We start from the raw sequence: 22,661 nt of genomic DNA on the forward strand, positions 1-22,661 counted from the left end.
TGCCACAAGTACAGTCGGCAAGTCGTTGGTTCCAGCGGCTTGGAGCTTGTCTACCTAGCACGTGAAGCCTGGGTTTGGCGGATTGCGCGGAGGAAACCACCAGAAGGTTCAACGGGCAGAAAGACGATCCCAGCAAAGCGTCGTGGAGCGCAAACATACGTAGATACGTGAGATACGTAGGACACTTCTGACCATCCACTACATCCTGACCTGTCCCCAGCCGTCTCGACTATGTCTTGCTGCTGGAACTCGATAGGCCAGGACGAGAGAGTGAGGCCGACGATCTGCACAACTCCCCCTCACTTAAATCCAAGTCAAGCGCAAGTCATGACTTCAACCTCGGCCAGCTGGCGGGGATCCCAATCAGCGGTCGAAATAATAAGATTGAAAGTGAAGTCATGGTCATCTTCGAACCCGAAGGACGAACACAACAATCTATAGTCCACATAATTATCTAATAGAATAGAGATTGTAACGTCACAGAAAAAAAATCACAAATCCGGTCCCACACGATCCTTGTTTCAACAGCACATCTAAGGAACATCTTTCCACAGAGAAATCTAACATACAACGTTTATGCTGTGACTTGTACTTTACCTCCGAGACATTTGCTACCATGGTAAATAGGAATGTTGCCATGACAATTTCTCATTTAATCCATAAACAGCTTTTTCTTCATGAGCATAGGCATGTCCCACCTGCACAGAGCAGCTCAAAGGCTACGGGAATTTGTTGTGCATAGAACTGGAAAACCTTTTGCTAATGAAAAGTCTTTTTGAGATGGTCATAATTCTTTTTTAAATAACCCTCGACTGCAACAACTTGCATTTGTATTGAGCTCCTAACATGGTAAATGCTTAACTGAAGCATTGTTAAACAGCAAACACAGTGGGTATATGGTGGGCGGGATGGGAGCTGGAGGCAAAGTCATGTTTATAAAAGGTGGCACAGTGGCGCAGTGGTATGGGTACGGGTGCTGCCTGTACGGATGCTGTCTGTACGGAGTTTGTGCGTTCTCCCGTGACCGCATGGGTTTTCTCCGAGATCTTCGGTTTTCTCCCACACTCCAAAGACGTATAGGTCTGTGGGTTAATTGGCTTGGTATAAGTGTGAATTGTCCCGAGTGTGTGGGATAATGTTAATGTGCAGGGATCGCTGGTCGGGGCAGACTTGGAGGGCCGAAGGGCCTGTTTCCGCGCTGTATCTCTAAACTAAACTAAAGGATCAAACAAAGTAACCTAGTCAGGAGTGCCTTAGAAATATCAAGACAAGAGATAAGAAAGGCATGAATGAAGATTTCATGTATAACAGCTTTCATTTTGACTTCAGTGTTGTTGGCTCAGGCAGTGCCTCGGGCACAGCTGACAACCAACCAGTGCTTTGCCTCGGGTAATCTTATTCATTTCAATTCAACGCACAAGTTCTTAGTTTGATGTTACATGAGGACAGGAGAATAAATTGTGGTAGAAAATGTAAATAAACTACTTGAGACCCATGAAAGTGAATTTATAAATAAACCTGCAGTCCATATTACTTCCCACAAAGCTTGCATATTTATTTTAACAAATATCAGCAAGTAATTACATTGCACGAAGGAGGAAGTAGGATGGACTATGAAGTGGAATTATACACTTTTGGTTTTGAAAGATTAATGTAGTTGGACCATCGTCTTTAGGTCTTTCATGAATTACATCCCACATTCAATAAATAAGTGTCATTGTTGGTTAACAATGAATCAAATCAGCATCTTTAAAATATTGCCAAATTTTAACCAAACTTATTTTTCTTTGGCCTAAACCACCTTCACAGGAGAGCAAGGGTGGGAAATAAACACTGTTGACACCAGCACAAGCTTGGAACCGAGAAATGAATCAATAATTAAAAGGTTGCCAAGGCTTCATGCTTGGCATCTCCAATCCCGTACGCAGGAGTTTAGCCACCTTGAAATCAAGGCTGTGTCCCTTGAGTAAGTGAGGGGGAATGTGTAAATAAGTCTGAAATAAATGCCTGTGGCAGGCAATACCTGTTTTTTTGTCAAAGTCAAAGCCTTGATAATTACAGTGAAGAGCCACAAAAGGGAGACTGACGGTGCAATGAATGAGAGAGAGACATTTTTGGGTGAAGTTTTCCCATGAAGGTTGCCTACACTGGTGAATGGTCGCTGGTAAAGGATTCACCCAGGTGACACCTACAGCAGAGCTATACAGGGCTTCCTTCTCCTGTATTCCCCCGCAAGGCATCGACATGAAGCCCTTGCAAGGAATAAGCAGTGTGGTGTGCAATGACCAGTGAAATGCGTGAGACCCCAGCTGGATTGTACAACTCACCAGATCATTTCCATTCTTGTTGGTTAAATAAATTAAGAAACAAAATGGTGGCAGCTACCTGCTAACCAGTTGAGGAATTATCATAAATAGAGTCATAGAGTGATACAGTGTGGAAACAGGCCCTTCGGTCCAACTTCCCCATATCGGCCAACATGCCCAGCTACACTAGTCCCACCTGCCTGCGCTTGGTCCATATCCCTCCACACCTGTCCTATCCATGTACCTGTCTACATGGTTGCATGGATAAGGTTGTATCGTACATAATCAGACCCTCTACACAAAAAAGAGGATGTTATAAAGCTGTCACCTCTGGTTAAGGGAAAGGCAGGAACTGCAAAAGCTATGTGTTTGATTAAAGACACAATAACTTTCTGTCACGCCGTATACTTGTATTCTGTTAATAGATGGAGACACAAGGAAGTGGAAATGCTGGAATCTTGAGCGAAACACAGAGTGCAGGAATAACTCGGCAGGTCAGGCAGCATATGTTGAGGGATTGAATAGGCAATCTTTTGGGTCGGGACCCTTCTTCAGCCTCTGAATCTTAAGAAGGGTCCCAATACGAGCCATCGCCTATCCGTCCCCTCCGCAGATGCTGCCTGACCCGTTGAGTTACTTCAGCACTTTGTGTTTTCCACTGTAACAGATAATACGGCTATTTATCATTACAATGTGCTTTACTATTTCAGAAGAGTGTTGCCTTTTCTCCTTTAATAATGGAAGACGTGATTTGTTGCACAGGTTCCCCAGGCCCCCCTCTGAACCCCTCCATTAGTGAAACTTCAGCAGCTGTCACAATCCATTGGGCACGAGGTGTGCCTGGAGATGGACCTATAAAGGGCTACGTCATCGAGGCAAGACCCTCAGGTGAGCAAGCTGCTGGTGCGGCCTTCTCGAAATATGGACCGTGCCTCATATGCTTCATTGTGAGCCTCCAAATAATGCAATCTGGTGCTTTTCAATGCAATATGGAAATGGAATTAAAAAAGAACAAATTTGATTTTTAAAAATGGATTATTTTGGTTTCTTTTTTAAAATTCTCCTGCTCAAGTCAAATCCATACTCTCTGTGCCTTTTGTGATTCTATTTAAGAAAATGAAACTTCTGCACGTCATTCGCTAACAAGATAGCTCTCTAATAATGTTATTTTTAGATGTTATAAAAAATAATTTTTCTCAATACCTGCAGAAAAACCACTGCTCTCTTCACAGAGGCTTAGCCAACAATGGGTTAGTGAGAGCAGGGAAATGAGTGAACAGAGCTTGGTGCAAGGGAGAAAATGTAGAAACAAGGAACTGCAGATGCTGGTTAATACAGAAAAGAACACAAGGTGCTGGAGTAACTCTGCAGTTCAGGCAGGATCTCTGGAGAACATGGATAGGTGATGTTTTCACAGAGTGCTGGAGTAACTGCTGGACAGGCCGCATCTCTGGAGAACATGGATGGCTGACATTTCTGGTCGGTTCTTTGGTCAACTTAAAATGAACAGATCCGAAGACTGTAAGGTTGTCAGTGAACCATTGGAACAGTTACTTTGTGGATCATTGAGGCATGGTTGTACGGCACAATGACGCAGCCGGTAGAGCCTCTGCCTCACACCGTCAGTGATCCGGGTTCGATCCTAACCTCGAGTGTTGTCAATGTGGAGTTTGCATGTTGGCTGAAGGGCTTATTTCTGTGCTGCAGAGTTGCTTCCTCAGAGCACCGGAGACCTGAGTTCAGCCCTGACCTCGGGTGCTGTCGGTTTGCACGATCTCCCTGTGACTGCTTGGGTTTCGTCCTGGTGCCCCGGTTTCCTCCCACTTCCCATAGACATGCCGGTTTGTAGACTAATTGGCAGCTGTAAATTTCCCCGAGAGAAAGTGGGATCATGAGAATTTGTGTAAACGTGAGATCGATGGTCAGCGTGGACTCGGTGGGCTGAAGGGCATGTTTCCATGCTGTATCTTTCAATGATTCAATGAAAGAAAAGTTTGACAGAGAATTGAAGCAATAAATTGTCTGAAGTGGAACACAGTGAAAGTAGAGAGATTTGAGAACATGGTGTCCTTCGGCTCAAATTACAAGTTGTAAGAGTTTGTCAAAATTTAACTAAAAATAAAAAGCAAAAACATTTAAATATATTTGTTCCAGAGTATCTGTTTTATAATGTTTGGTTGTTTTCACCTGAATGGGTTCTCATTTAGATGAAGGATTGTGGGATACCTTTGATAAGGACATTCCAAGTGATACAACATCACACATGGTTAACCGCGACAAGCTAAAGCAAGGAGTGAGCTATGAATTTCGGATCATTGCAGTCAATCGGTTTGGATACGGTGAGCCAAGTACGCCGTCCATCGTGAGATCAGGTAATTCACTTTATGTTCTAGTGACTGCTGTTCCAAATAATCTTCACTGTTAAAAAAATTGATTCACATGAGTGTTTGAAGCATAGAGTCAGACTGCGTGGAAACAGACCCTTCAACGCACCTCGCCCAACATGCCACATCTGAACTACCCCTATTTGCCCGTGTTTGAAACACATCCCTCTAAGCATTTCATGTTCATGTACATGTCCAAATGTCTTTTACATTTGTTAAAGTACCTGCCTCATCAACTTGTATAGGAAGGAACTGCAGGTGCTGGTTTAAACCGAAGAAGGGTCTCGACCCGAAACGTCACCCATTCCTTCTCTCCAGAGATGCTGCCTGTCCCGCTGAATTACTCCAGCATTTTGTATCTGCTCATATACTTTCTGTGGCAGCTCATTCCATACACCCACCACTATTATGTGGAAAAGGCTGTGCCTCAGCTTTCTCACCTTAAACCAAAGCGCTCCCATTCTGTATTCTCCTGCCCTCGGAGTCTGTACATTCACCCTATCTAATCTCCATGTGATTTTATACACTTCAGACCTCTGCACTCCAAGGAATAAACTCCTAGCCTGCCCTGCCTCTTCCCAAAGCTCAGGCTTCCTACTCATGGAAACATCTTTGTAAATCATCTCTGCTATCTTTCCAAAAATACTTCTGAAAGCCATTTTCCTGGAGCTTTTCAGTTCCATTTAGGACCAGTTTTACTTGATCTGTCAAAGAAATGTCTTAATTGGATTTTATACAATTTAAATAGGTCCCACTCTTCTTATTCAACATCATTTGAAGAGAATGTGTAAGTGCAGAAACTGTTTGACTGGAACAATGTTCCAGCTACCCCGTGGGATAGGAATGAAGCTGTTGGAAGGATTACTGGACGACTTATCTTAGAACAGAACAGAGACAGTCGAAGGGGAAAAGGTGGGGAATATAATGTGGGAGCTGTGGGAAATTTAATAATTAGCTTGTCAAATAGCATTCTTTGGAAGGGGAATTGTTGTCTGCGTGGTCCCAATTTAAATTACATCTCAAACCAGCATGAAAGCAATTGAAAAGAGAGGGGGAGCTAAGCAGTGAACCATATTGAAAACTAACAACATAGGAATGAGTAGACAAGAAGGTAGAAACTAAATTATAGAACAGGAGTCCAAGTGTTATGATTCTTAGCTGTGTACAAAATAGATTAAGGAGGTGATCATGCACAAGAAAAAGGGGTTTCGTTTTGTAGGAAACCAGGACTAGGATGGAACTTAACCATTAGGGAAAGTTGCCCGTGAACTCAGCCAAGACCAAGGTGTTAGAGGGAAGAATGTTTAGGCAGTGACAACGACCGTACACCAGTAAGTAGGCCGGAGGGTTCAGTTGAGAAAGGTAATATAAATTCTAATCCAATTACTGTCGGAGCAGTGCTTCAGGCTGTGGAGATAGAGGGAGAATAAAAGATGTAAAATAATTGCATTAGAGGAGGGATATGTGTGAGTGAAACTGTAGAGCAGAAGGACAGGCAAAGGTGTGCAGCTGATGTGAGCATTGTTTATACAAATGCACAGTGTAAGCAATAAATCAAATGAATTACAGGGGCAGATTCTACTTAGTGGGTAAAATGTGGTCTTCATTACTCACACATGACAGTTATTACCGAGATATGGTTGCAACACAAGACAAGGAACTGAATGTACCAGGTTATAATGTCTACAAGGGAAACTGGCAGACAGGAAACTTCAATGATTAAAGACAAAATTATTTCAGTGCAAAGAATGGATAATGCTGGGGATTTTAACAAGTAGACAATGGCAACCGTATGAGCAAAATTATAAAATAAATAGTATTTAACACAACGGCATAAGTCATGACATCGCCTCCCTTAAAGTACAATAGGTAGAGATTAGATAAGTACATGAGCAAAGCAAAGTGGTTTTATCGCGAGATTCTATCTTTCATAAAAATTGAGATAATAGACCAGCTTGCGTCAGAAAGATAGTGAACCTCGAGTGTGTTGGGGATAATTTCCTGCAGCAGTAAGTCCTAGAAACATAGAAGCATCGAAAATAGGTGCAGGAGTAGGCCATTCAGCCCTTTGAGCCAGCACCACCATTCAATATGATCATGGCTGATCATCCAAAATCAGTACCCCGTTCCTGCTTTTGCCCCATATCCCTTGATTCCGTGAGCACTAAGAGCTATATCTAACTCTCTCTTGAGAGAACCAACAAGAAACAGGCTTTAATGGGTAAAGAGTCAGCGTTAGTTAACATTTCGCTGATTGCATTGAATTGAAAGATACAGCATGGAAACAGGCTCCTCAGCTACTGGGACCACACCGACCATCACATGACTGCTTTGTTATCCCATTTTTGCATCCACTTCTTACACATTAGGGACAATTTTACAGAAGCCAATTAACTTACAAACACACACATCTTTGGGATGTGAGAGGAAACCGGAGCAGCAGAGAAAACCCATGCAGTCACAGAGACAATGTGCAAACTCCACACAGACAGCACCCGAGGTCAGGATCAAACCGTCTCTGGCATTGTGAGGCAGCGGCTCTAGCAACTGCATCACTGTAAACACTCATCTGTAAACATTTGTCTAATACAGATTGTGATATTCATGTTCAACATTATGTTTGAAAGGGAGAAACAATATTGTGGCCAAGATTCCACATTTCAGTGACTTCAAACTGACTGACCTCATTAAACTGGGAGCAATTACCAATGGGTAAATCAACAGCTGAAGAAACCATTTAATATGGTTCAAAACTAGTTTACACCCTGCAAAGACAGGTCTTTTTGCCAAAGAGAAAGGCAAGGATACAAGATGAGGAAAGAGACAGAATAGAATTGAATATAACAGATAAAGTTGCTGATGATAACGACGAGAGATAAAACAAAAAAAAGCTGAACAAAATGGATTTTAAGAATCTCAAAAAGGAAATGCAGTGTAAGTGAATAGGTAAAAAATCGCAAATGAATTTTAACGTGGAAGAGTGCAGGGTAATTCACCATACTGAAAGATTGACCAGAGTCCCTGCTGAGTGGCGAAAAGCTAAATTCGGTCGAGCTCCAATGAGAGTTACGGGTCTGCATTATTATTAAATGACCTGGTCAAGAATGAAAAATAATCAAAAAGGCTAATGGAGTCTTTATGTTTGGAGAACTAGAGTGGAGGTCATGCTGCTGATATACATAATCCTAGTTCAGGTCTAGACATCATACGTTAGGAAGATCGTATGAACCCTGAATTTTCTTCGGTAATTTCTCTAACACTGATGTAAGGATCACTGGCCTATTAATTTTCTGCCTCATCACAGCAATCCCTCAAATAAAGCAACAACATTGGTTATCACGTTTACTTGTGACTGTTCACTGAGGCTGGTATAATCTAATTTCACCCAGTCTTGAGGACTATTTTACAATCTGCCTTAATCCACTGTCTGCTTCAACCCACTGTCCACCTTGACCCACTGTATCCCTTTACATGTCTCTAGTAGGACTGCCTACACATTGTCTCAAAACATATTTTTTGAACGTATTTAACTTATTTCGCCCCATCTAAACCCCTTGCACTGAGGCAATCCTAGTCAATGTTGGGTGAGTTAAAATCCCCCATTATTATAACCCCATTGCTATGAATTGTCTTACAGCTCAGCTGGGAAATCCTCCATTTTATGAAGAGTGGTGGTTCCTGATAGTGATGGCCCTTTGCAGCATCATCCTCATTCTGCTCATGGTCTTCGGCCTGATCCTACATGGACAGAACAAGAAGTACAAGAACACCAATGGTAAAATAAACCACTGCCTTATTATTGAGGAGTTGTAATCATTTTAAACTATAGTATTATTAAATTGAAAAAGTTAAAATGTGTGTAAGTAATGCATGTCTTGACAATTGGATAGCCTTGCGTTCTGTATGCTGCATTTAATAGTCTCTAACATCCAAAACTATCTCCCCTTCCTCTCTCACATTCTCCAAAACATCTACATATCCCATCTCTACACTCAGCTGCGTGAATTCTTTGAGTTTCATTTCCCACTGCATCTCTTGCTATCTAAAGCATTGCCGACTGTTATTCCACGAGTCAATATATCTCCCATTTTTGCTACTTCTGGATTTCCCAGTTGAGCTATAAGATAATTCATGGCAATAGGGTTATAGTAATCTTCTTGCACCATTCCACACCAACCTCATTTCCTCCAAGCCCCTAAGAATATCTTACTGCAAGATCATATTTATATTTTCCAATGTCTTTTTATCTCCATTCTCTGCTGAATCGCCTCAAGCCCCACATCCAGGCTGCACACTCTCCTGCCTGGTCTTTGTCTATTGTGCTTCCGATGCCCTCTACTCCAGTAGCATCTTCGTCCCTCTGAAATGCCGCCTTTCGCTGTGCTTTTAGCCATCTCTCTTATTTGCTTTCCTGCTTCCTGGTTGCACCAATCACCCTCTGAAAACTGCAAGATGTTGGATCCCAACTTTGCCACAATTTACAAAAATTATTTTTCTACCAAATCTCACATTTTCTGGATTTTGATATAAAACATTGAGTGAATCTGTGGGTCAAAATCATTGAGCCCGCTGGCATTGGGGAGGGTCATCGATATATGGTTTATATATATGATATATGGGCGGCACGGTAGCGCAGCGGTAGAGTTGCTGCTTTACAGCGAATGCAGCGCCGGAGACTCAGGTTCGATCCTGACTACGGGTGCTGCACTGTAAGGAGTTTGTACGTTCTCCCCGTGACCTGTGTGGGTTTTCTCCGAGATCTTCGGTTTCCTCCCACACTCCAAAGACGTACAGGTATGTAGGTTAATTGGCTGGGTAAATGTAAAAAAATTGTCCCTAGTGGGTGTAGGATAGTGTTAATGTACGGGGATCACTGGGCGGCACGGACTTGGAGGGCCGAAAAGGCCTGTTTCCGGCTGTATATATATGATATGATATGATTCCAGATAAAGTCAATGTTCAGTTACAACTCTGAAAGAATTTAGGCAAGTGAATGATGAGACTTATACAATGACTTGGTCATTCACTTTTATCAAATCCATACAATAGTTTAAAAGGTGTTTGCCCAAGAAGGCATTTGTTTTCCAACTGTAAACACTGTCTTCATTCACTTGTTCTTTAATCACTTGCTTTATTTGAAATAGATCTTCATTTGCAGTAACACTGTAACACTGCACGATATACAGTAACATTGTACAAAACCAGAAGTTTATTTTGATCTGCAAGAGGAACAAAAGGCTAGATTTTCTGCTGTAAAATAAGTCAAAGGCAAACATAGCCCTCAGGTGTACATACTATAACACGTGCAGTCTTTACTTATGATAGCTGTCTTATCCTTTAGGTAAACATAACTCGACCGTGGAAGAAACCCTCACCTTAGATAATGGAGGGTTTGCTGCCCTGGAGCTGAACAGCAGACATTTGACCGTCAAGAGCAATTTCTGTAAGAAAAATGGCACCAAGTAAGTACTGACACCTGATTGCACCTGGGCACCATTTGTGCTTATTGTGGCAGTTCCTTTGCAGCTTCTCCAGTAATGGGTCAGCTGGTGGAGCTGCTGACTCACAACGCCAAAGGCCCCGTATCGCTCCTGACCTCGGGTGCTCTCTAAGTGGAGTTTGCACGTTCTCCATCAGACTGCGTGGTTTCCTCCAAGTTTCCTCCCTTCCACATTCCAAAGACGTGCAGGTTGGTATGTTAATTGGTCTCTATTTTTTTTTAAATTGCTCCTACTGTGTAGGAAGCGGATGAGAGAGTGGGATGACACAGAACCAGTGTGATGTCTGTGTGGACTCGGGGAGCTGAGAGGCCAGTTTCCATTCTGTTTCTCTAAAACTAAACAAAAATAATGAATCAACCTTTTTCCGTTTTCCGTGTAGGTAAAATCTAAGAATTTAGAATGCACAGTCAGAACCTAAATGTATGTGACTTGACTTCAGTTGTATCTGAAATGTTAAGATACTTTTTGTAAAAACAAAAGTAAAAGCTTTTGGAAGCTGGAAATCTGAAATGAAAACAGTTACTGGTGAGGCAGCAACGTCCACAATATTTCATTGTCCCAAAACATTAACTCTTTCTCCACGAATGCCATTGATAAGTGTTTTTCTGAGACACATTTATGTATAGGTTGAGAACACACTGGAATTTATCTCACATCAAAACCAAACCTTGAGATATGTTCTATTTGGAAATGTCTCATAGAAAACATAGATTTGTCTTAATACATGTATCTGTACTGCAGTTTCACTAGATTTAGCTTTAGGTTTATTATTGTCACTGAGTACTGAGCTGCAGATCAGATAACATTATACATGAACACAAGCAAGCCAAACTCAAGTACAACAGGGCGAGGGAAGGGAAACTTAGAATGCCAAATTATAGTTCTCGGCATTATACCATAACCGTTCTAGAAAAAAAAGTCCAATGTCTACAATGAGGTAGAATGGAGAATCGAGAGTATACCCCAGCTTATGGAAGGACTTCAGAAGCCTGATCACTGAGGCGAAGAAGCTGTTCTTGAATCTAGTGGTGCGTGCTTTCAAGCTCTGTACCTTTTGCCCGACGGGAGTGGGGAGAACAAGGAATGACTGATTGTGTTGGCTGCTTTCTTGTTGCAGTGCGCACTATATATTGAGTCAATGGTGGGAGCTGGTCATTGTGATGGGCTGGGCTACATCCATAACCCTTTGCATCTTTTGCAGTATTTTTACTTTATTAGTACTGCTGCACTTAATGCAGTACAAATTATTTCTTACGCCCTAAAACCACCTTCACTGGAAGCACGACCTTTCATGATTCAAATGAGTGTCCTATCATGTTCACTGGTAAATAGTGTTTTTTTGACACTGCAACAATCAGTAAGACATAATTTATTTACACCTGTACCAATATACTTCAATAGCAGTAAGTGCATCAATACCAGCAATAAACTGGGCTTTAAACTTGAAATTATATTTTTATATAATTTACTAATTATGGTGCTACACTAACTAAACTTTTACAGTGCTGATCCTAACAATAATCATTTTTCTTCTGCGTGTCTTTGTTGCAAGGTTTCCACCAAGGCCCAGTCCAGGAGGGTTACGCTATTCTGATGAGGATCTATGTAACAACTACAATGGAATATTGCTGACAGAGAGCACCACTCTAACAGAGAAACCCACGGAAATATCCGAGTCAGAGGTAAACGTTAACTCTTCTACTTAATCTCATGCCCCTAGAGTCTTTCATACATTGTACAACCAGAGAAGGGACCCTATTTACACCTCTGTGCTGTTGCTTGAATATAGGATGCTATATTTCTACTTTGTATGCTGAACTGCCGCTAGTTAGAGACTTTATAGGATAAAGAGCGTTTATTATGTCCCTCACAGGTATCTTTGTGGACGCTGAACTATTGCTCAAAACCTACCCAAGTCCATCCCTTTAATTGTAATTACTATTATATATTATAGGAAATCTTGTATAAAAAATTGTGTCAATGGGGAATAGGGAGGGAGGTGTTAAAGGCAAGAGGGCATCAGACTCACTATAACAGATTTATCATTCCTGCAGGTTTTTCAAAATTAAAGTTTTTTAATAACTATAAGTTTATTTTTGTTACTGCAAGCTAAAAATACAAGGCTGTATGTTACATTATTTAATCGAGTATTGTTGCAGCAGTATCAATAAAACTGATTGCTTATCAATTTCAATGACCTCCCACAGTGAAACTAGCAGTTATGTTCTTAATTGACAATGGGATCATATTACTGAGGGAAGGCTACATGTAGAGACGTTTTCTTCCAGCACTTTTTTTTCTAAGACAGCTTTTTTTCCTGCTTGTCATTTTCCAAACTAACTTTTAAGTGATTCTCTAGTTTCTGATGGAAATCGCGTTGTAACCAAATTCGGCCCACATAATATAGTGTTCACACTAATCCAATTCACGCTGTGGAAAGGGGCATTACAGCAGAATCACCCTTCTCCCAGAAGTAACACTTTTGTGCCCTCCAGATCACAACTTATGAAGTACACATGCCGGCACCGACAAAATATGGTGAGGGTTTCTGCCTCAAATACCTTACATTTCATACACCACCGGGAGATCTATTTTTCTCCAATCCTTCAATCGGTTTTAAATCTAAACCCCAGCCTATACAATCTTGCTAAGATTTCCCATCCTCGGCGATATCCTTGCAAGTTTCCATTGCTTTCCATGAGAAAGCTAGCTATCATATATTTTTTTAAAGGGAATACAAATATATCCACTAATTAATCCTGTGAACCTCTAGGGTTGGGCAATTATTGCTCTTGTTGACCTTTTCCCCAATTTTGTTTTACTACCATTTTGTTCACCTTGGATTAACCCAAGTCACATTCAACTAGGGTGTGTGGCCCTTCACTGTTTCACTATTCAGTATATAATTATAAATAATCTCAGCTCAGTTGTAACTATCTGCAAAAAAAATTGTGATTGGCTCAGATATGTACCTCACAGTCATTACTTGTAAAGTTCAGCTGACAACTGTTCAAATCCATAATTGTTAAGCATTGATTTATGAGCAGTTTTTTTGTAAATGATTGGTGTATGCTTAGGTCATGGGTTCCAAGACACAAACATTGCTTGGCATGTCAGAGGTAATGAACAGAAAATATGAAAGGTTGTTACAGATTATCCCAGTCTGACTTTCCACTCAGACCTGCATCCAAGCGATTCTAAGCCTCAGATGTTAAAAATGGAATTATACTTCACTGTGAAGCCTACTGCGAGATGGGCGGTTTAGTTCTCTCATAGTATTAGCTGGCAATGAAACATCTATGAATTTAAAATATTGAAAATAAGATATTTAAATTATCAGAGAAGATTCAGAACCAAAATCAGGTTTTAGCGTCTTGCAGCGTGGAAACAGGCCCTTCAGCCCAACCTGCTCACACCGGCCAACGTGTCCCATCTACGCTAGTCCCACCTGCCTGCATTTGGCGCATATCCCTCTAAATCTGTCCAATCCATGTACCTGTCTAAATGTTTATTAAACGTTGCGATAGTACCTGCCTCCACTACCTCCTCCGGCAGCTCGTTCCATGCACCTACCACATTTGCGTTAAAAAACTTACCCCTCCTATTAAATCATTCCCCCCTCATCTTAAACCGACATCCTCTGGTTCTCGATCCTCCTACTCTGGGCAAGAGCCTCTGTGCGTCTACCCGATCTATTCCTCTCATGGTTTTGTACACCTCTACAAGATCACCCCTCATCCTCCTGCGCTCCAAGAAATAGAGTCCTAGCTTGCTCAATCTTTCCCTATAACTCAGGCCCACGAATCCTGGCAAAATCGTCATAAATCATCTCTGCACCTTTTCCAGCTTGACAACATCTTTCCCATAACATGGTGCCCAAAACTGAATACAGTTCTTTGCATCTTGTTCTGTAGTGTAACAATGAGGTGGGGAAGCTCAGTCGATCACACCACTGGGATATTTTATGAGCCTCAACAAAAATAAAACGTGTAAAACCGGGATAGACACAAAATGCTGGAGTAACTCAGCAGCACAGGCAGCGTCTCTGGAGAGAAGGAATGGGTGACGTTTTGGGTCGAGACCCTTATTCAGACAGAGAGAGCTAGGGGATGGGGGACGTAAGAGATATGGAAGGTTAAAGTGTGAAAACACAGATCAAGGGGGACAATGTTTCAGTTTAGTTTATTGTCATGTGTACCGTGTTGCGAGTTAACCAGTCAGCAGAAAGACAATGCATGATTACAATCGATCCATTTACAGTGTATGTACAATCGATCCATTTACAGTACATGATAAGGGAATTACGTTTAGTGCAAGATAAAGCCGGAAAAAATGGTGAATGGTTCATTGTTAGTTTACAAAACCAGGGACAGGGAACTAAAATGTTCTGTTTTTACAGGCTACCGACAGTGACTGTGAAGGGGAATTACCAAAAAGCACACACTCATTCGTGAACCACTACATGAGTGACCCCACTTACTACAACTCATGGAAGAGGCAGCCCAAGGGTCTTCCGCGAGCTTCGGCTTACACTTACGAAGAATGCACAGACGGCGAGCAGGAGCCGTACTATCCAACAGTGATCACGACGCAGAGTTCAGGCGGGGCCTACGTGCCCTCGAGTCAGCCTGCGTCGGGCTCAAGGACTCCTGTGACTGGCTTCTCCTCCTTTGTGTGATATTCCGCCTTGAACAGCATCAGACAATTCCTTCGCCAATGGACCACCGTGCCAGATGAACAGACTTACAATTACAGTTGAGAGAAAGCTGTCCAATGGAAACTGTCATCTCCAAAGCTGCCTAAAAAGTGCCTTTTACGTGTTGGTAATTTATACCAATTTCGCAGTGGTGTTTAGTAAAATCGGTATCCCATTCATTTCAACGTGACATTCATTATATTCTTTTGATACCTTTTTGTTTCTAAAAAATACCTCAGCTTCACGACCCGCCCCCCCCTCTCTCCCCCACCTTGGAAGCATTAAAGTTGATCACAAAACATAACTTTTTAAGCTTGGTGCAAAACCAGCCCAGACAGACAAAAGTGAAGTTTACTTTATCAGACGACCAAAACAAAGCACAGCGTAAAGCTGGTGTATAATCAATCCACAGAAAGACAGGCGTGAAGAGAGTCACTTCCTGCTGTGGTAAATAACAAGAGCTACACGTGTCACCACTGCATGAAAGGGCATGTTTCAGGCAGCTTTTTCATTGCCTTATAATTTCATCACAACTTCAGTACTGGGTACCTTAACTGTGAAAGGGTCAATCCTACAGTACCACCACCAACTGAAAAAAGGCAAAAACCTTAAATCATTTTCTAAAATTTAAAAAAAAAACAGTTTCTGAATTATATCCTAGTTCTTTAGAAAATGTAAGCAGTAATGAAGAAATCTATTGGCCAAGATTATAGAAAGATTAGGGAAAAAACAAAAAAGATTAATCATGAACTCGGTTTTAATTCTGTGCAGCTTGAGAGGTCACAAGCTCTTAAAGTGAGTTTCCTTCAGAATTGCCATTAATTCCGATCAATTTCTATTCTCAGGATATTAAGAGTGTAATGAATTTTAAGTGTTTTCACCCACCTGTCCACACATTATGTTTTGTCTTATATTTTATTTGCTAATTTTTTTTCAGCCTTCATAAATGTGCTTTTTTGATAACTTTCTCCGTGCCACAGCAGTACACCGGGGGTTTAATAGCATCGTGGTTAGGTTTCTGGAGTAGCAGCCAGAGTTCTGGTCCATTCATCCAAAGTCTTGAGTTTGAATCTCTCAATGGCAGATAGAGAGTTCAAATTCAATTTATTAGATAAATCTAAAAGTGAAAACAAAAAAGCTGCCTCGCTCATGGTAAGGATGAAACTACTGAATTGTCATAAAAATGTCCTACAAGAGGGGAAATCTGCTGCACCTACCTATTCTAATCCTCATGACACAAGGCACACCAAAGAAGTTGATTCAAAACACAAAGTGCTGGAGGAACTCAGGGAGTCAGGCAGCATCCGTGGAGGGAATGGACAGGTGACGTTTCCAGTCCGAATCCTTCTTCAGACCATCAGTGCAACCTGGACCAGAATTAGGCCATCAAGTCTACTCTGCCATTCAATCATGGCTGATCTACCTTTCCCTCTCAACCCCATTCTCCTGCCTTCTCCCCATAACTCTCCAGCTTTTTTTGACAAACATGAACAGAAAATGCTGGAAACACCCAGCACATCAGACAGTCCCCCCCTGCGGTGGGAGAAATGGTTCACATTTCAGGTCCAGGGTCCTTTATCGGGACATTGTCCTGTGACAATAAATGAACATTAAAAAAGCTGCAGTAGTTATAACTAAAACCAGACACAGAGGATCCCGAGCCTTCTTTCTACAGCCATAGAAGCTGCCTGACTTCCTGAGTATTTCCAGCATTTTCTGTTTTTATTGTCCTTGAACAAATTTGTTCAGTCGGACCTTGGGATGCCCGGCCGACAGTTCCACTCTTAACTTACCAGCTTTTTTATTTGGATGAAGGATAAATGTACTACCTTGCCAATGTTATTTTTGGAGAGCAGGAAGACCAGAGGGTGTCTTGGCCTCCCGGTATATAATGCATTGTTCCATCAATGAGTGTAACATTAAGGACAGATCCATATGTAACAAGGACCGAGGACTGGCTGCCTCTCTCTATTATTGTTCTTCATGGGTGCTCCGGTTTCCTCCCACATCCCAAAGATGCGCTAGTTCGTGGGTTAATTGGCTTCTGTAAGTTGTCTCTGGTATGTAGGGAGTGGATGCGAAAGTGGGATAACATAGAACTAGTGTGAACTAGGGTTCATACTAGTCTGAAGCAGGGTCTCGAACCGAAACACCACCCATTGTGTTTCTCCAGAGACGCTGCCTGCCCCGCTGAGTTACTCCAGCTTTTTGTGTCTATCTTTAGTGTGAACGGGTGAACGGTGGTCAGCATGGACTCAGTGGGTTGAAGGGCCTGTTTCCATGCTGTATTTTTCAGTTCAATGCAATTAATAAGTATGTGGCAATAAACCAAAGTGACTGCGACCTCAGTCACACTGTGCGCAGGGTATTGCTCTCACCAGCAGTGAGTTGTAAAGGTTGGACCCTCCTTCAACTGCTTTTCACGCACAGGTCAAAACTTTGCAGAGTTGAGCTGAGTATCTTCTAGTGTCGGGAGATGCTGCCTGTCTCGCTGAGTCATTCCGGCATTTTTTGTCTATCTTTGGTCTGCAAGGCAGCCGGGTTGTCTTTCTAGTTGTCTGGAGTAAATGCTTAGTTTGGTCAGTGCAGTTTATTGCAGTCCCAATAAAACAGTCAGAATAGGCAGGGGACATTCCTAAAGCATTCCATAAACAGAAGCAGCCAGGGCTGCCAAATGAATGGGAGATACATCTCTGCCTCAGTAGATACTTGGAATCCTCTTTATGCTTTAAGGCAGAAGCCCAGTTTTCAATCCATCAGTTCGCAGTGGTCTATAATCACCCTGCACCTATTGGAGAACCTTCATCTTTAACGGGGAATTGTTATTTGTGTAATTGCTAATACTATAGCACGAGACACAGTGACGCTGCCTCACAGCGCCAGAGTCCCGGGTTGGATCCCTACCTCAGATGCAGTCTTTGTGGAGTTTGCACGTTCTTCTTGTGGCCATGTAGGTATCCTCTGTGTTTTGTGGTTTCCCTCCCACATCCCAAAGACATGTGGGTCTGTAGGTTAATAGGCCTCTGTGAATTGCCCCTAGCCTGTAGGGAGTGGTTGAGAAAGTGGGATAACGTAGAACTCGTGTGAACAGGTGGCCAGCGGACTTGGTGGGCTGAAAGGCTTGTTTCCATGTATCTCTCAAGTAAACTAAACTATTGACAGCAATCACATCTGCGTTAAATTTAAGTATCGGTTTTAATGCTTGAGCCTTGCAGGGATGTGCAATCAGGTCAGGGAAACCAACTCTAATTTGCTTTGACTTGCTACATATTGATCATCAATTATAAACCAGCAACTGCAGTTCCTTATTATCCATAGTGATTGAACCAGTATCAGCGGAAGCCAATGTTTAGTGTAATTTAGTGAAAGAGCACGGAAACAGGCCCTTCGACCAGCGATCATTAATACTATCCGACACACTAGGGACAATTTACATTTAAACCAAGCCAATTAACCCATGTCTGGAGTATGGAAGGAAACTGGAGATCCTGGAGAAAACCGACACAGGCCACGGGGAGACCGTACAAACTCCATCTAGATAGCACCCGTAGTCAGGATTGAAACCGTATCTCTGGCGTTGTAAGGCAGTAACTCTACCGCTGCGCCACCGTGCTGCCCCAATATTCAGAGTTTGAATTGGTTAGATTAAAACTGAATTAATCTAAATTATTTATTTTACTAGTTTTTTACAATGTGGCTTTGAAATCCTTTCATGTGAACATATTGAATAAGAGGAATGCACATTTGCATTTTTTAAAACAAATTTGCTCCGTAATTCTTCATATTTAGCACCCAGAATTTTTGAGGTGCATTTGAAGCATTTTTGTAATATTTGAAGGATTTACATGTTGAAACCACTTTTCAATGTAGGATTCCAGAGATGATTTTGTGGAAACTGTGTTGGTGCTACCTCTCCACAGTGTGAGATGCCTGCTGCAAGCTGCTGGGACCACTGCAACTGTGCAGGCTACAAGCTTTACGGTCTAGCTATTCAACGAACAAGTCACAGAAAGTGAGTCAGAGACAATACTTCACCGAATGGCAGAGCCATTGAAGGGCCACATCTGCTTCTTTGTACAGAGCCTCAACAGTTAGATCAGGCCTCCCAATGGAAGTTTAAGTCAGGCACCACATTAGAAGAAACCAGTGAAACCAAGGCTCTTCATCTGAAGATCTGGCAACAGCCAAGACCAATCTCCTTGAAATGTGGCTCTGTGAACATTTCATTAAATAAGTAGTATTATCTATCAACTATATTACTGCAAAAATATCATGTTCTTTTTCTTAAATTTTTTTGATGTTAAATTATAATTTGTAACATAAATTAAGCTGCACTTACAAATCAAAACTTGTCACGTCAGCAATTAAATAATTTGTTATTCCAACCCTGAACCTCAGAGTGAACCTTTTCGCACATGACTCTGGCCACCTTTCCAAAGTATTTGAGCCAAGTTGTCCCATTATTTTGATCAAACACAAGAATGGAAAGCAGCAGAATATATCAAAATCATTAAATAAGCCATATTGTTGATTTGTAGAATTATTTAGCAAAATTAGCTATGGAAACTACTTTCCTGGCTGTATCATAGGGCACTTTTAATGATGGAAAAGCTTAATGACATTTGGGAAGAATGTTGGCTTAGTTCCACAATCGTTATTAAACTCAACACGTCTGAACTTGAATCTGTAGGGAACCACTCGAATGTGTCATTATGTTTTATATTATTTAAATGTATTGAGCAAATGTTATTGTCACTTGAGCTTTGTTAGGCGGACTTTTAGTTGAACAGTCTGCTTTGGAATCTAACCCAATATTTTGTGATACTAGATATAAACACGGTGCCACTAAAATGCATTTGCATCACAGTTTAAAATATCAATAATTGCACATACAAGATTTTAGTAGCAGATTCTTATTTATACAGCATTTTTGTTATATATTGAGTAGTTTATTATTTTTATTATGTTAGATATTTTTTGTATTCACTTATACAATATCTTTTCGAACAATGATGGTTCTTAACTTCACCAAATTTATTTGCTCAATTTAAGCAAAAACAAAAAAATCAACTTAAAAAAAAAACAATCTCCCAAAGTCTTGGTCATTTCTAAATACGTTTGTGAGTTTTGCTTTCTCTTTTTGTTAATGGATACAGTGGACATGTTTATTTATCAGGTATATCTCTCTTTAAAGGCTTTATTTGTATTGGCAAGAAACTCACTATTGGTTTTGTGATCTTTCAGCAGACTACAATGCTATTGAGCAAGAAGGCATCTCATTGCAAATTAGAGTACTTTAAAAAAAATTCCAGTGCCCTCCTAATACTGAGGTTACAGAATTCCCTCTAGATTTAAGCTGCCTGAAGAAGACTCCTCAATCTTTTTACTATCATGCAAACATCATTACAAATGGTGACTTGAATGTTAAGTAACATTTCAATAAGAATTAACAGCATTTGGAGAAAGCATACGTCTGTCTGTGTGAGTGTTCCTTGGCACGCTGCACACACTGCAGAGTTTTCCGTTCAAGAAATACAAGAGTTATTTTCAGTTGACTGGTGGGTGACTGCAGGTATTTGACTACAGAATCCTCAGTTTGATGGGAGCTGTACTTAGCAGTTGGTCCATAGGAAAAGACCTTTACCAATGAAACTGCTGTAGAAGAACATGAGATATGAAGGATGTCATTGATTTATTTTATATAGGAACTTAGCCTCCTGTGTAGACTCGGATGATGTTGATACCAGTTTGTCCCGGAAACACTACCCAGCACACTTTAAATGCATCCACAAGCCATATAAATGTCTGCATTTGCAAGTATTTCAAGAGGTTGTTTAGTACTTTGTAAGGGACATGACTGGTACATGTTTGGTAACAATATGAATGTGTATTTTTAAGATACCTTTTTGTACAGCTGAATTTGTACGCACTTGTGAAATCCTGATGAAGTATAAAATAAGTTGCAGAAAATGAAAGGTTGAGAAGTGTTCTCAGCAAAACCACAGATGTAATGGCATGTTTCACAGCACATTATTATACCCAATATTCCATTCAGCACTTGGCTTCAGTAGTTTATTTCTACAGTGGAACATTCTTGAGTTTATTTTGAAGCAAAAACAACACTGTGTAACTTCTTGTTAAATTAATTCTCCTGTTTTGTGTCCTGTTAAGGAAGAAAAATGTTGTAGATTCTATTTTTGGCACTACGTGTACATGGTTCACCTTGTCTTTTGTGAATATTATGTTGTAGAGAAAGTTTAAAATATGCCAGACATATTTTGGTTCAAGGGTTTGTACCAGTCATTCTTTTAATGAAATCACTGTGTAAGTTGGGTGAATCTCTCAGATTCAGAGCTTTAGTAAAGCTGCTCATTTGCTTAATCATTCTGTCTTCACAAAGTGTGCTAATTAAAAGTGTTCACAATCTGATTAACAGCTTTGAATACCCTGTGGCATAGTGATGTGATCAATTTGTTAATGTGGTGTGGAAATAAGGCAAGGAAGCATCTTAAAACAGTGGTCGGGAAAATTTGTCTTAAGGTGGAATTTGCCTTGTGGTATTTTACCTGACAATAATCTATGGTTATTGTATCTGCCCCAACTACCTCCTCTGGCAGTTCGTTCTATATGCCCACCACCCTCTGTGTGAAAATGTTGCCCCTCAGGTTTCCTTTAAATCTTTCCCCTCTCACCTTACACCTATACCCACCAAATCTTGATTCCCCTGCCCTGAAAATAAGACTCTGTCCATTCACTCTATTCCCCTCATGATTTTAGGCACCTGCATAAGAATCACTCCTCATTCTCCTGCCCTCCAAAGAACAAAGTCCCAGCCTGCCCCAACCTCTCCCTACACCTCAGGCCTTTGAGTACATCCTTGTAAATCTTCTCTACACTCCAGCTTATGGAAGGTAATTGAATCAAATGCAAATATCAGCCAGCTATGGGGCTAGTAATACAATAAAATTAAATAATTGCCAGCTGTTTTTTCAGAACTGTTCCCACTTAAATGGGAGTCCGACCACAACACCATCTAGGCACGGATGCCAACTGCAGTCTCTTGTGAAGGCATTTTTTAGCAGTTGACCTGGACAACCAGAGAAGGTTGTATCTTCACCATTAGCCTTTACCTGAGTGCAATGCTAGTGAAATTTAGAACTTTTGTAATTCTTACAAAGGCAATGATTTTCCACCATTGGAAAAATAAAACCCTAACGCCATCAATCCAAGCAAGATGCATAATACCATGAGATAGGAAGGCTTCCCCTACAAATCTAGATAGAGTGGATGTGAGAGGATGTTTCCACTAGTGGGAGAATCTACGGCCAGAGGTCACAGCCTCATAATTAAAGGATGTTCCTTTTGGAAGGAGATGAGGAGGACTTTATTTAGTGAGAGTGTATTGAATATGTGGAATTCTTTGCTACAGAGGCCGTGGACGCCAAGTCAATGGATATTTTTAAGGCAGAGATAGATTTTTGATTAGTACGGGTGTCAAGGGTTATGGGGAGAAGGCAGGAGAATGGAATTGAGAGGGAGAGATAGATCAGCTATGATCGATTGGCGGCGAGGATTGTAGATTAATTCTGCTCCTATCACTAATGAACTTATGAAGCAATTCATTTTGCTGTGCAGTGTTTCTAGACTGACCCATCATTCCATTCCCCCTACTACAATCACCTAAAGAAGGGTCTGGCCAATCCATTCCATCACCTGTCGATTCTCTCCACGGATGCTACCTGGCACGCTGAGTTGCTCCAGCACTTTGTATTTT

The 22,661-nt window shown here is 41.2% G+C and overlaps 1 protein-coding gene across 2 annotated transcripts in view; it reads left to right on the top strand.

Moving 5' to 3' along the window:
* The window catches only part of sdk1a (sidekick cell adhesion molecule 1a), a 505,919-nt gene extending 484,633 nt beyond the window's left edge, over positions 1-21,286 (top strand). For both annotated transcript variants that reach the window (XM_078417620.1, XM_078417621.1), the window contains 6 exons: positions 3,069-3,194; positions 4,514-4,678; positions 8,328-8,465; positions 10,032-10,152; positions 11,744-11,873; positions 14,591-21,286. In XM_078417620.1, the coding sequence (XP_078273746.1) occupies positions 3,069-3,194; positions 4,514-4,678; positions 8,328-8,465; positions 10,032-10,152; positions 11,744-11,873; positions 14,591-14,869 (959 nt within the window). In that variant the 3' untranslated portion in view covers positions 14,870-21,286. The remainder of the gene's footprint in view (positions 1-3,068; positions 3,195-4,513; positions 4,679-8,327; positions 8,466-10,031; positions 10,153-11,743; positions 11,874-14,590) is intronic.
* The last annotated feature ends 1,375 nt before the right edge of the window (positions 21,287-22,661 follow it).

The sequence above is a fragment of the Rhinoraja longicauda genome, chromosome 21 (genome assembly GCF_053455715.1).
Source record: "Rhinoraja longicauda isolate Sanriku21f chromosome 21, sRhiLon1.1, whole genome shotgun sequence".
NCBI classification, from domain to species: Eukaryota; Metazoa; Chordata; class Chondrichthyes; order Rajiformes; family Arhynchobatidae; genus Rhinoraja; species Rhinoraja longicauda.